We start from the raw sequence: 14,942 nt of genomic DNA, 5'->3' as shown, positions 1-14,942 counted from the left end.
GCAGGAGGAGGTGGAAGATGCCTCTGCCACACTGCGAGTGGCCATGGTAGGGCTGAGTCAGAGAATCCCTGCTCAGACCCAGCCCAGCTCTGCTGCTGCACGGAGCAGATGCCTCCCCAGAGCGCTGTGTAAACATCCTGGCTGGTGAGCAGCTGCAGAAATATGTCTGAGTTCTGCAGTCCCTCTGCTTTAATGACACAGCCACGAAGCTCTGGAAACTCAGATTATAGGGTAATATACTTGGCCTGGTTTTCTGCGAGCTGATGTAACTAGGAGTGAGTTAATAAATATTCCACAATAAATAAGTATTCAACAGTCACAGAAACACCAATTTTCTATTACAGTCTGTTCCCAAGCTTCGCTTAACACATTCCATAGATAATTGTGTTCTGCTGTTGAGATACTTCGCTGCAAAACAACTTCCAATTTTTAAGAATGTTTCTCCTCTGAAGTTACACAGTGTACAGAAATATATAGTAGCATTATTAAATTTCAATAGCAACACTTAATTTGGTTTAGGAATAAAAATTCTATAAATATTTTAGATTTTTAAACTGTATCAAGTGAAAGTTGTGTTGGACTCAGTCTTGAAGGTCTCTTCCAACTTAGTCATTCTGTGAATTCTGAAAGATCATCCAAGATGGAGGGGAAAATTCATGTGGATGCTCAAATTAGCAAAGTTTAAGCAGGCTATAAAACAAAATATATTTCAGAGTGTCAAGCTAAGTCTTCTTCCAGGAGTTTGAGTGGGGATTTGTGGGGCAGTGTGTGATTGCTCTTCATCATGTCCAGGCTGCTGCTGGTGGTGGAGGATGCTGCTTCCCCTCCTCTTTGGAAGTCCATGGCCTTTTAACTCCCACAGGTTTCCAGTGTATTGCAACTGGTGGCATTCCTCTTATGGGAACCAGGGAATCAAAGTCTTCTCATGTCAGACTGTAAAGTTAATTCAAAAGTTGATTTTCCAGTTTGTTGGAATACTATACAAAGGATTTTGTGACCAATCTGAAAATAGCATCCTGTTTAGTGTGTTTATTTTCCTGGATCAAGAATCTCTTAAGAGAGAATGGTCTGTTAAATATCATTTCATGGTTTCTAAATTTGCCTAGTCTGATTTATGATTTTTCGTTCTAAATGTTTAAATGTTGTAGTGGAAAAATGTGAGAATGAATACAAATATTATTGGTCCAGGGTCTACAGAATTAGACATATTCTTAAATACAGTCTTTACATTTTCAAAAAACCTGTTGTCAAATTGTGATTGTCAGATGGTTTAACAATCTTTCTTTCCAAGAGGATGTTTGGGGTATTTTCACTTAGAAACCATTAGTGGAAGAGTTGAAAGGAATTCAGGAAGTGCTTTTGCTGCAAATATTTCTACTTGTCTATGCTATACTTTCACATGAAAATAGAGTTGATTTTTCCCAGTACCAGTTCTGTAAACAGGAATTGGTTTCCAGTTAACTCTGGATGCTCTCTTGCCCACCCTGGCTGTGCCACCCAGCTGGCAAAGCTCACTGTCACAGGCTGGGGCAGGGACACTGAAAAGCACCTGAGCAGGAGCAGAGATGGTGCAGTACCAGGTGCTCTCCCACCAACATCTGCTCTTCCCCCTTCTCCACGTGGTCCTTTCTCCTTTTCTGCTTCCCTTCTTCCTTCTCCCCTTCCCTTTGGACTTCCTGATCCCCATGGAGCAGACGCTGCTGGGGTTCAGAGGGAGGTGGCACCAGGGTTTGGGTTTGCACTGCCATGTGCACAGGAAACACAAAATTAGTTGTTTGTGTGTGTCTGATGAAGCTCAGGCCCTGGGAATGATAGTGGCAATTTACAGAGCTTTATGGTGGTGCAATCAGCAGCAAAGAGTGGCCACATCAGCCATGATAGAGTCAAATAAATCAATTCCTGCTTTCCCAGTGTCATCGCTCGTTTGTAAAGATGCCTGTCTCTATTTTAAGGCTTAAGAGTTTCCATCAGTCTTACAGTGATGAGAGTCAGGAGGGGAGTGTGTGTGTGTGCATATTTGTGTGTGTCACAAGGGGGGAGCAAGAACTCTGTGCAGCAGAGGAAGGCAAGGAAAGAAATTCATGAGGAGACACATTTTTGCTTTGTGCAAATACCTGGCAAAAGCAAGACAAGGAAGTGCAGGTTTCTGTGCATGCATGCATCTAAAAAGTGTGATATTGGAGAGAGATTCATCTCACTGAGTGTTTTCAGGTGTGGTAGCTGCCAGTTGGAAACCAGCTGAGTGCTTGAGGAGAGGCTTTGTTGTTACTGGGACTTTAAGTAATACCAAGCAAAACAAAAGGATATATACTCTAGAGCATGCTGTTCTAATCAATCTACAAAAGCAGTAGTACCATCTTGTGATATAGCTGTTACTGTTTATGTGCACATGCTAATGTGAGCTTGCTAGAATCCAGTGAAAATACAGGCAGGCTCTATTTTTTTTATTGGAAATACCATTAAATATTGATGTAATGACTCTTAAATGTAAAGCGAAATGGTAGCATAATGTGAAGTAAGATCAATGCTTATATTAAGTTGAAGGGGAGGCTCCCACTAGATCTTTGTGCCATCCACCCTTAGGGAGAAAGAGAAGGAATGTGGTGATTTAAGGTGGTCAGGATGCATTTCCTGAAGCCAGAAGGAAGGTTAAAGGGAAAATGCAGCTCCACACCCAGCAATATGTTACCCCTGTTAATGGCTGGGTCAATAAGCAGAGTTTTAAGCACACATTTGCATATGACTGCATACACAGTGCATTCTCAGTGTGCAGTGGCTTTAGCTGACTAACCAATAGATCAGACTTCATTATTTTACAATATGTTTATTAACAGTGTAACCTTTTATGTTCTTGAAAGGCAGAAAATACAGTTTTGGGGTTTTTTTTCGAATGGGGAATACTCTCTGGAGAGTTTTCTCCCTATCCCTTTAACATACTTTTTTTCCTGATGGTAGAGCTGAAAAATTGCTGTTAAAAGCAAAGTAATTTTTCATATGTGTGTGTGAACTTGCATAATTTTGTGTTCTTCAGTCAAAATAAGTATCTTTGCCAAGCAAAGACAGTTCTGGTAAAGAGTCTTTACCCATGAGAAAATACAAGGCTGCTGTGCACAGGATTTCCAAAGTAAATGGCATCTCTCCAGCTAACTCAACTGGGCTGAACTATTTTAAACTTAATTAGTTTTCTCCATCCTGATTTCTCATAGTTAGTCTTTGATTAACCAACTTCTGAAACCTTGCAGGCCCATCTGTACCAATATTTGTGTTTACAAAATCCTCAAAACTGTTTGGAAATACAAATTTCTACTTTTTGTTATGGTGCTGTTGATGTTACCATAGTCAGAGACTGCTACTCCTCACTCATCTCAGTGTTAGACTGAGGTGCAGACAGGTAAGAGAAAATTAACAAAGCAGTAGTCAGGAGTCATTATCTTAAGAAAGAAATAGAATTTAGAAGACTGGCTCAGTCTTAAGAACATTTCCAAATTCAAGCTGCTGTGACCAGGCAAGTGCTCTGCTTTTCTTCTTGATGTCCTCAAATGGCTCGAGGGCCTTTGTGCATCTTGGGAGGGTGACTTGGGTCCAGCATTTATTTGATCTAATGGATGGTTCAGTGGCAGTTAACATTTCTGCACTTTGTGGCAGTGTGTAGGAGGTTTGTGAATTTAACCTCCATCATTAGTTCCTCCCAGCAGAGTTTCCTGTGCTTAAGTAGTGTGCTTTGTGAGACTGAGAGAGCACTGCTCTGGGCTTCAGGGTGTTTGCCAGCATGGGGATGGGTTTCATGGCAGTGACACCAGTGCTTCCCCTGAATGATTTCACCTCAATTAGTCCATGATCTCTGTTAGACAACCAGAACAGACTTTTGCATTTTATTTACTCGTGGTTGGGCACTTCACATTTTCCAGGCTGTGCTTGTCCTGTGCTGCTGCCCCTTGTCCCTGTGGCTGAAGGAGCTGTCACCAGATCCTGAGACCCAAACCTTGCCTTCTGCCTCTGCATTTCTGACATCTTCACTGCACCTCTTACAGTGTAAACAGGGTGATCTTTGTTGTGCTGGCAGAGCCTTCCACTATACCACAAACAGCCCTGGCTGCTGGGTGGGCAGGGATGGGGCAGGCAGCCCCCAAAAGCTCTCTTGCCCCTTGGCACGTGTTCATATCAAGAACCTCGTGAAAACACTTCATTTAACATTCATCTTCTTGCTGTTCATTTTAGGATCAGGATCCAGGCTGTCAATGAGATTGGAGCTGGACCTTTTAGCCACTTTATTAAAGCAAAAACCAGGCCATTGCCACCCTTACCTCCACGGCTGGAGTGTGCTGCAGCAGGGCCTCAGAGCCTGAAGCTGAAGTGGGGAGACAGCAGCTCCAAGCTCCACTCTGCTGATGACATGGTCTACATCTTGCAGATAGAGGACAGAAATAAAAGGTAAGAGAGATGAATCTTTGCCTTGTGCCAATGAAAAAAAATTCTGGTTCATCATAACGCTGTCGTGAGTGAAAGAAAAACTCTGTTTTCCTGATTGCTTTGTGCCTACCAGTTTGTACGAAATACTGTTTTAATAGGCTTCCTGTGCCTGTAGTCTGAGCAAGTTATGCAGTAAAGCTGAGAGTGATAAAGAATCATGGAATCATTAAGGTTGGAAAAAACCTCTAAATTGGTGGGTCCAACCATTAACCTAACACTGGCAGGTCTAACAGAAATCAATCCTGTGCTGGTGACATTTCAGCAAAACCCTTGCCTCTCTGCCAGTAAATTTAAAATCAAGTTTCGTGGCCACAGTGCTTTACCTTTTGGGGTATATGAAATAAAGATACTGCTTTACTACTGTAAAGATACACCCAGCTTGTTGTGTGTATTCATTAGCCAAGGGTTACAAATCAGATGTCTAGGTAAGGTAAAACTGAGCAGAACAATGTTTTTTGGGCAAGCTGGTGGTCTTCATTTTATAGCTGTAATGTTTTACAGCATTAGAAAATACAAGCTTGGCATCAGCTTGGTAGCTCCACAATAATTTTGAAATAAGGTGTGCAAGAAACAAATATCTGTGTTTAAATTAAAGAGTCAGTGCTAAGCAAAAACTTATCTTCCCATGTGAGCTTTGTATGGGAAGATTTGCTAATGTAGATCCAAAGTTGTGATGAGATATATTCATTTACAAAAGGGAAGGGAAGAAAGACAATACGCAAGTTATGCCTAACAGTCTGAGCTCTTCAATGAATAAATATCATAGATGGTTCATAATTTACTAAGAAACACTCTCAACTACTTCAATTAGCTAAAATAAGTGACTTATCGAGTAGATAATCCTTAGAGACCTTCAGCACAGATCATAATTTGCTGTAAATTAGCACAATTCCTTTCATTTAAATGGAGCTGTGCTGAGTTTATGCCAGCTGAAGATCTGGCCCAAAAGCTCTAATTTTAAGTAATAAACCCACCATGAATAATGCCTTAACACCTCCCAGTATCGCCACTGTACTGCTGCAGAGAGGGTACACTGTATTAATCCTGAGAGGTGTCCAATGAATATAAATCCCCATTTGAAAGTCTGGCTGCTGCAAGCAGCTCCCTCAGAGTGCAGTGATGCTTGGCAGGAGCCCATCACCTGCAGCACCCTGGGATTCAGGCAGCTCTGAAGACACAAAGGCTGCTTTGCTTTGCTTTCATGTACCACTGCAGGTAGGAGGGTGAAGAGCTGTAAATTGTTTTTAACCTGTCTTTATACCCAGGAAAATAGGAAGTTGCCTTGTAAGAATAAAGTGTTACCTCGCAGCAGGCAAGGGAGGGATTTTTCTCCCTTGCTTTGGCACACAGCTTTAGCATGATCCTCTGCTTTTGCACAAGCTTTTCCCACTGCAAATGGTCTCTTATGAGTTTTTAATTGGGAGCCATTTGGACTTGATACTCTGCTGGATCTTCCTAGCTGTGGATTTGACTTAAGAGTCTGCATGAGCTCCCAGAGATGCAGAGAAGCTGCTCCTCTACGTTGTGCTGTCTCCTGCCTGAACTGAGCCATTCCATGGAAAGGCTCCCTTTGGTGGTTGGGTTTGGAGCAGTTAGCTCAGATAATTCCTGAAATGAGCCAGGGCTGGGCCGTGGGCATGGCAGAGGAGTGGGATGGGTGCACTGTTGTGTTTGAGAGCAGCTGGAGCTGGCAGGTCCTGGCCATAAGATCTGTGTATTTGATCCCTGTCTGGCAGTCTCTTTTTGCTTTCCATTGTGTGCATGGATCACAGTGAGAGATGGCCCTGCAAGGTGCAGTTCTGTACATCCAGGAGAGCTGTCATCCCTGCTGGGCAGAGAGGGGAAGGACCATGCAGGAGCTGGTAAGGGCAGCAGGTGCTTACAGAGGTAGGAGTCCTCTCTGAGATCATTCCCATTAAACAAACCCTGCTGAGACTGAGGGGTTGCTCACCCCTCTGTGTGATTGTGGAAAATGCTGGAAACAGCTCTTTGAGCATCACATCTCCAATTGTGCAGTAAACTGTGCACATGTGAGGGAGCAATTAAATGGGATATTTTAGCTGGAAGGGACCTGCAGTCATGCAGTGTGAGTGCCTGGCCAGTTCAGTGCTGGCCAAGTTAAAGGGCATTGTCCAAATGCCTCTGAATCACTGACAGGCCTGGGACTGACCAGCCCTCTAGCAAGCCAGTCTCTGGTGAAAAAATGACACAGAATAAATGATCTGGAATGATGTTTTGGAGTATTTTATGGTTTGAAAGAGTTGTAAGAAGGTGCCATGGTGTTCCCTCTGGTGGGAGAAGAGATAGTACTTGATTGAGGGAAAGAGGCTGTGGTTTAAAATATGGATAACTGAGAATGACCTCTGTTGTATCCCTGGTATTTCAGAGAACATGATTACTGTATTCCCTGAGACATCTGAAATTACTGATAACAGCTTTATATTGGAATCCCTCAGTTCAGTGTTATGATTGTCCCTTCTTTGGTTTAAAATGGAAGTTACCTTTAAAATGCTGTTGAAGTATTTTCACAAGCAGAAATATAAAGATGAGGGAGTTCTTTTAAGAAAAGGAAAAATCAAGTCCCATCCTGACCCAATAGCTTTAATGGCCTTTTGTAAAGACTCAGCTCTGGCTTTATGTAATGACAGCCAGTGCTCTCCAGTGTGTCCTGGTCATTAAGGAGTGTTTTCAACTTTTCCTTTCTGTAATGAGGTGTAACAGGCCAGTTGTTGGAGACCAAATGTTTCATTGATTGCAGGACCTGTGAAGCAAAATACTTGGAAATCTTGTGGCACTGATTAGTGTAAGGGCTTGAGGAGGTGTGCACATCAGAGATGTACCTGCGTTAGCTCCCATTAGCTCTTCGGGGTGTGACATTTAGGAAGATGAAATTAGCATCACTTGTCCTTTCAATTATGGGTAGCACTGAGTGGAAATGAAGAAAAATCTGTTTCTGGAAAGCTCAGTACATAGAAACGTTAGTTGAGAGTAAGTGACCTTTATGTAAGGAGGACTATGAAATTCCTTTCTTTTTTAAATAAACTAGCAGTTGTGACTTCATTTTCTAATTGTGGTAATGTCAAGAAATTTATGTTAATCAAATTGCACTACTTTCCAGAATACTATGGATTTTTTCCTCTGTGGAACAAGTGAACTTAATTAATGTTTTTTATTTTCTTCCTGCTGTACTGTAATTAATCTTTAGCTGTTCCCACAACTAATTGCACCTCTTAGTGTCTTAAAATGTTCACAATATCCAGTCTGAAAGGGAGAATTAGCGAGTAAATTAAGAGTGGGTCATTTACCAGTTGCTTGTGTTCATTTTAGATGACTGTACGTTGCAGCTGAGGCAAATTGTGTGGTTTTTGTGTGTGTAGAGAATCACAATCAATATATACACATGTAATTACATTTTAAGGGAGAGTCATTGGTAAGGTTGACTAAGAAACATCCTCAACATATTCTTTAAAAACATAATGTGAGGATCATTGACAATTGCCCCACACTTCTGTTGTCTTCAGTTGGTGGTAGCAAGGAGTGGTTTAATATATGAGCCTCAACCTGGGTGTTTGCTCTGCTGTGACTTGAAGGCAGAATAGAAACACGGAGGGATGAGTTGCTGAATGTGCTGCCCTTGCCTGATGACTTTTGCATAATCATCCCCTGGTTACTGCAAGTTTCAAGCAGTCTAATTAAAAAATTGTTTACGCTCTTGATTTGATCAAGACAATTTACACCCATTTTAACAGCAATTACTGCTATGTATCAGTCCTACTGGCTTGTGAAATTCTATTAAAATACAAAATCAGATAAGTTAACGTATCCTTGCAAAAACCTGCAGGAAAAAATAATTTTCATATTGGGTAAAACAGTGATAAAAGGAAATTAGGCATGAGCACCAAGACAGATGGCATGCTACAGTTTGCACTGCAGGCCTGGCTAGATAGAAAGTTAATGTTCAGGAAAGTTTTCAAGCTAGCCTGTGTTCATATTGCTGCATTTTTTGTAGGTGAGTATTGCCATTAAAAATAGTGATATTTATATTAGCAGCATTCTGATCAGATACCTGGGGCTTTGGAAATGAAAAAGAAGAGGGAGAACTGTTCCCAAGTGTGAGAGAGTAACTTTTTAATGCATTTCATCTTTCTTCCTGGAAGCAGGAGTGAACCAGCAGTTGTAGTAGGTGTGAGTTAAATGTATGTGTGTCATTATTTGGAACAAAGTGAAGCCTCAAAAAACCACATTAAATGTGTGAGATGAGGTGCTTCAGCTGTGAGGAAGCTGGCAAGACACAGAGTAAGATGCTGCTCCATGAGTATATTCAAAAAATCGCTGCTTTGGTAAGAAATAAAATTTTCTCCTTTATTTTGATCTGTGCACATCTGCAGGTACTTCAGACTTGATGGGTAACTGAATATTCCAGACAGCAAATCATAAATAAAAGCAGCATCTAGACCCAAGATTGTCACTGTAATAAAAACCATTTTCTGCACATCTGTAACAACCTTATAAGAAAAACAACACCTTGATTGCAGTAATGACTCTCATATTTAATCTCTAAAGTGCAATGGAGGCTCAGCTTAGTGCAGCAGGATCACACTGGCCAGTTTTCCAGGGGCACATTTTTAGGTTCCAGCTTTGCTTTGCTGATGTTGGTGAAGCAGAGGCTGAGCTTGGCTCCCTTCTCCAGCTCTGCCCAGGTTCCTGGGGCTGTCACAGCAGCAGCCTGGGCCCCATGTGCTCAGTGGGCATCATTTCAGGGCCCATAAACTCTGTTAAAACTCTGGGAAAGGGGCTCTGATGCTGCACAGGGAAGATAAACACATGCAGGGCTGTAAGAATATTGGTTTGCTGCTCTGAACTCTGCTCTCTTTTGGTTTTAAGTTCACTCTTACTTATTATTGTTGATTATTGACCAGGTGTTGTATCTGCCTTATCAGTTCTTCCTGACTGTGTAATTTCAAGTGGCCATTGGGTGCTCTCCCTGATTTCTCCCACATCTTCCATTCAGGTGCTGTTAATTCCCATTTAAGCTGTGCTCAGTATTGCCCTCCCTGCCTGTTCCTTGCCCCCCAGATGTGGCTGCACACAGCAATCTTCAGTCAGGCACTTGGCTGCTCTGTCTTCCATTCCTGTTGAATGTGCCCAGATGCTTCTTGCAAAAAAATCAATTTTTCTTGTTGTGGAGGAGCTCCTGTAGGCTGAAATACTTCAACTCTCAGTAATTCCAGATGTCTGACAAGTGAGTGTCTGTTGTGAATATGGGTTACAAACTCAAATTCAGCAGCAGATGAAAGATAATCTAGTAGAAACAGGCTAAAAATCGATTTTTGGCAGCAAATACCCTTTGTCTAGCCTGCAGATGTGGTAGATAACTCAGGGAAGAAAACCAAACTCTTCCCATCTGTTATCACTTCTCTTCCTGCCTTTATCTGTTCTTCACTTAGTTTTGCTTTTTGAAGTATAAGGAAGGAACTGTTTTCTTCACTGGGCCCTGATGTTACTATTATTATTGAAAACGCCAAAAATTTTATCAGTAGTGGTGAGCATACATTATAACACAACTAAAATATATAATATGTATTATAAATAAAACTTCCCAAAAGGAATCTTCCAGAAAACAGATCTTCAGGTCAAAGGGCCCAGTGCATCCCACCTGTTTGGTCCACACCTCATTTTAGGACTGGAAGACAGAGTTGGGAGAGGTTGTGGGAGCATAAATCTCTTTTGGAGAGCTCTTGTTTTATGTTTACTTTCGCTCAGCACCTGCCTGCAAAAGGAGATCCCAAAGAATGGCTTGGAAAAGTGCCCCAAAGCTGAAAAGGTTGGGTCACCCTGGAACTGGTTGTAGGAACAGTGATGGATGTGGGGATGAGAGATGCTGCAGATGGGAAACTTTTCCCTTTGAGCAGAATGTTTTAAAATACAGCAGAAGTGAAAAAAAAAAAAATGTTGACTTCACTTCTGCATCTCTGAATTAGGTGGTTTTTTGGTTTGAAGCTTTGCTTTCCTTGTTGCCACAGTACAGAGAGCTGCTGGTGGAGAGAGAAAATCACATAAATCAGTGAGTGTCTGATAATGTTCTGCAACCAAATTAGAGGAACAGTCTAAGAAAGTAGGTGGGGGCAGTAAATGTGTAGATAACGTGATGTAGCATTAACAATATTAAAAGAGCTGTTGGTTTGTGAAATTCTTGTCATTTAGTTTCTAATTAGGCAGTTGCCTTTGTGTGCTGCTGTGAAGCCTCAGGTCACCAGGTTGGACTGTGTGTTAATGCTGCTGTGTTAATGATTTCTCTCCAGCCAAAATCCTGACATCTGACCACATATTTTAAGAGGCAATAACAGAATCATTCAAGGTTCACTCAGCCTTTGTGCCTTCCCCCAAGATTGCCATCTTACTTAGTGCTGTACAGTAGAATTTCTTTCAAATTAGATTCTTGCAAGAACCAACAGGTTACCAAAATATCAACAAAACCCAAGAGTTTGAAAGGGAACCTGCTGCTCAAAATGTGCTGGGAATTAATGAGCAGAGGTAGAGCAAGTACATTGATATTCTTCTGCTTGACTGGAAGTGACTGAAGTGGAGGAAACAAAATAGCTGTGAGATGCAAAATACTTCCAAGAAGATCTTCACTGGGAATAAAAGGGTATTGATGAAAAACTAACAGCAGTGGTGTCTCCCTAACAATTGCTGTAGGACACGATGTTCTCTCTCCTCTGCTGTGTGCAGGTAAATGAATAATAAAGTGAGAATGTCTGGGAAGGGAGAATTGGGATCACTCTGTGAGATGAGGGAGAGGTAACCTCTAGGGACTGCCCCCATCCCTGGAGAAAGTTGCTTTCTTTTTGGTCTCTGCTGTTAATTTAGTGGAGAGGAGAGGCAACACTACAGCCTGAAAAATTAGAATAAATCAGGTTTAATTGTGGAGTGTGCAAACTTAAAAGAAAAAATTCAGCTGTGTTGAGAATGCCAGTAACCAGAGAAGCTGAATGTTTTCAAAGGCAGGGTGCCTGTTGAGTATGTAGCCTATTGTCTTTTGAATTCAACTGAGATTTGAAAATGTCTTGTTTTGAAGAAGATGAGAAGGAGATGGAGCACAGGGAAGGTTTCCATACACAGATTAAGTCAACATTTCAATGCATAAGAGATTAAGTCTTTGCAAACAGGCTCAGAGCTGACTTATTCTTGAGGCACTGTATGGAATGATGCCTGGATGAAGCACAGTGAGCAATAGCAGGCTTGCCAAGAAGGCAGAGGTACATAGAACTCATGTTCAAATGTGCTTTTTAAAGTAGATTTATATTTTAAAAATGAAATTGCAATAATATGAAGATGTTACCTTAGTTAGGATAATTTTAATGCATGCTGCCTCACAGTAGCAATGGGCAGTTACATTGATTGACTCAATTTTGAGTTCATTGTGGTCCTCCAGAAAAAGTCCAGGAGAGTGAAAAAAGACTGTTCCATATCTATAACCACCTACATCAATTAACTACAATATTTTTATAAATAACAAAAATAATCCTGGAGGATTATAAAATGCCTACTTTACACATGAGGAAAATACTACCTTATCAAAAAATAACAAGCATTTTGAAGTTAGTCTTTCATCTTCATTACATGCCTTACATCATGATCTGCATCTTCAAACACAATTACAAAGCATTGGTGTCACAGTAAAGTCCAACAGCAACTGAATTTGGCTTAGCCATCAGTGTTTCTTCTTGGAAAATTGGAAGCCCTCTTTCTTCAGAGATGGTCAAATCTCAGAAGTTTTAAATGTGCTTCCATTGCAGTCCTGTGGTGCAAACTTCTCTGTGACAGTTCTTGCTTTCCTGGCAGATCTTTTTAGAGACAGAGAAGTAGAAATGAGTGGAGATGGGAACTGGATGGGAGTACTGGTATTAACTGAACTGGGAGTATTAGTCCAGTTCCCAAATGACAGAAAGAGCTCAAATGTTTTTCCAGATCAGTTCCTCAGTGTTAGGAAGTGTTAGTGACCTTAGTCATATCCAAAAGGTGCAAATGTCATTTGAGTCATTGGTATTGGTCATATGAATGACTGTGAATGTGTAAATGTACCTTAGGCCCAACCTGGGGTGAGGTGTGCTTGTCTGTTAGCTGGGAAGATAGACTTATCCTCTCTTGCTCACCTTACTCCACAAATGATTGCAAAGAGATCATTAGTCTAAAATAGGCATTGGATCTTTTTTGTTCTCTGCTGCCCTTGGATCAGGGTCAGAGCCAAATCTCTACACTCCTGTGAGTAGTGCAGTGGTTTTTGAGCCAGAAACTGGCTGATTGAGCTGCAAGAAGTGCAGAAGGAGAGTATCTTGTCTCTTGAGTCTTAATGCTGTCCTGAGTATGTGTTCATTGCTCATCACCCAGTGAATCTCAAACGTTATTCCATGAGCACAGGTTTGTGTCAGTCTTTTGAAATGTGCTGTGGCTGCTTACATGAGCCTCAGAAATGTGAGATAGCAGGGAGTTCTTACACTGGGTAAGCATAAGGTTAGGAAAACAAATCTTTGGAAATTGGCTCTAAATTCTCCTCTTAAAAACATGTGTGCACAGATCTTTAGTTTCCTGTCAAGGTGTGGGTCTCACTAAAACTCAGTTTTAAAAGTCACATTAGTCCTCAGAGTACATTTCCAGCAATTTGAATTACCTGAATATTCCCTTTTATTACAAATGGTTCTTGATCTCTGTTTGTACTTATGTGGATTGCAATCATAACTTAATACAAATTGATTTCTGTCCCTGGGAGCTAATGACAGACCCAGTTTCTTTGAAATGCTCAAATTGGTTGTACTCTGTGTCTCATGCAAAGCCAAAGGATAAAGCTAGCACCTAGATAGGGAGGTCAAAGGAAAATATCTCTTGGCTTCCTGGTGATTTAAAACCTTCTGAAATGGCTAAGATACCTGAATTAGGGTACTAAATAATAAAAAAATGGTGTGTGATCCTACGCAGCAAATTTTCTGTTCTCCAAGGCCAGGACTATTTCATGCAGGATGTTCCCTGGGGAGGCTGAGTGGATGGATGCACAGTCTGGGTGCTTCCTCTTTATTTGCTTTCATCCCCACTGTGCTCAGCTCCTGGGGGTCAGGGGCTTAGCTAGAAATTGCTGGCTGGCATAAAACTGTTAGTGAAAAGCATTTATCTGAGCAGAGCAATAGAAAATAGAAGTCAGATTCTTTTAGCAACTGTATACTTTATTTTTAAATGACATTGATTTTGTTCAGTATTACATTGTTGGACAAGTTTGTGTGTGCTCTTGTTTAGTCTTGTCAATGGAAATGTTTTGGAAGATGACACAGGTGACTGCAAGACATGGCCTTTTTATCTTAATGTGCAAAATCCATTAAAGAGTCAACATATTAATGGTGTTTTCACCATGCATGTAAACCAGCAGCACACATGGTGTATTGTAGCAGGACACAGGCTGAATCCATTTGGATTCCATGGTGGTAGGGAGCCCACTGACAGATGTTCTTCCTGACAATTCATGCAATCAGGCAAGGTAGTAGTAGTTTCAAAAATGAACTTCTGCTTTCCCTGACCTCTTCCTCATCATCAGTGTGTTATTAATGGGGCATTTTTATATGTGTGTTTAACAGCCCTGCAGGGCACATGGTGCCAGTTTTCACAAGGTGGATACTTCAAGCTGGTAAGTGCAATAACCAGAGATGTCAGTGCCACTCCAGTGTAACTACATACTCTCATTTTTATTGTTTCAGGTTTATCCCAATTTATAGGGGACCAAGTCACACGTACAAGATACAGAGGCTGACAGAATCCACCTGTTACTCGTTCAGAATACAGGCAGTCAATGATGCTGGGGAGGGACCTTTCTCAGAAATCTGTACCTTCTGCACAACTAAGTCACTCCCACCTGCAATCAAAGGTATGTAGTATGGTTTTTTAATGTGTAAGTGACTTGTAACTATTTATGTAATTGGTAAGTATGAGGGGAGGTTGTAAGGGTTACCATGGGTATGTAATAACACTTGTGAGGAACCACTTTGTGCTGACTATAGGTTTCTCTTGAGTTGTGAAGTTACTTAATGGTGGGAAGCTAAATTACCACCCAAAAAAAATCACACAAGCAACATAAAGGTTATGTCACTGTTGTAATAAAAAACTGTTCAAATGCTGCTGCTATCAATAATGTTTACCAGGGGATTGCTCTGGATTACCACAGCATTTATGCAAGGGATCTAACAGCTGTAGTGTGTGTGTGTACCCACCAACTTAAGCTTTAGTAAAGTTTAATTTTTTTTGTTATGTATTTGATATCCAGTGTAGACCTTCAGGGTTTATTTTCCCTTTAATGTATAAAATTAATTATGATATTTCACATATAGAACATTAGACTTCAAACTCAGCATGTGTTCCACTAGGAGAGCTAAAGGCCTAATTAAATGAAGTTTTATAATGAAGTGTCTTTTACTGTGTGTAAATTTTGT

The 14,942-nt window shown here is 41.1% G+C and overlaps 1 protein-coding gene across 1 annotated transcript in view; it reads left to right on the top strand.

Annotated features, from left to right (window-relative positions):
• FNDC3B (fibronectin type III domain containing 3B) overlaps positions 1 to 14,942 on the top strand; it is a 185,059-nt gene that overhangs the window by 160,508 nt on the left and 9,609 nt on the right. Inside the window, exons 23-24 of the mRNA XM_054282594.1 lie at positions 4,219 to 4,431; positions 14,214 to 14,380. Of these exons, the coding sequence (XP_054138569.1) occupies positions 4,219 to 4,431; positions 14,214 to 14,380 (380 nt within the window). The remainder of the gene's footprint in view (positions 1 to 4,218; positions 4,432 to 14,213; positions 14,381 to 14,942) is intronic.

Source organism: Melozone crissalis, unplaced genomic scaffold, assembly GCF_028551555.1.
Source record: "Melozone crissalis strain CALT ecotype California unplaced genomic scaffold, PUWL_Pcris_2 ptg000034l_1, whole genome shotgun sequence".
NCBI classification, from domain to species: domain Eukaryota; kingdom Metazoa; phylum Chordata; class Aves; order Passeriformes; family Passerellidae; genus Melozone; species Melozone crissalis.
The sequence above is the reverse complement of the archived record's forward strand: the minus strand, read 5'-3'. Positions and strand labels throughout refer to the sequence as shown.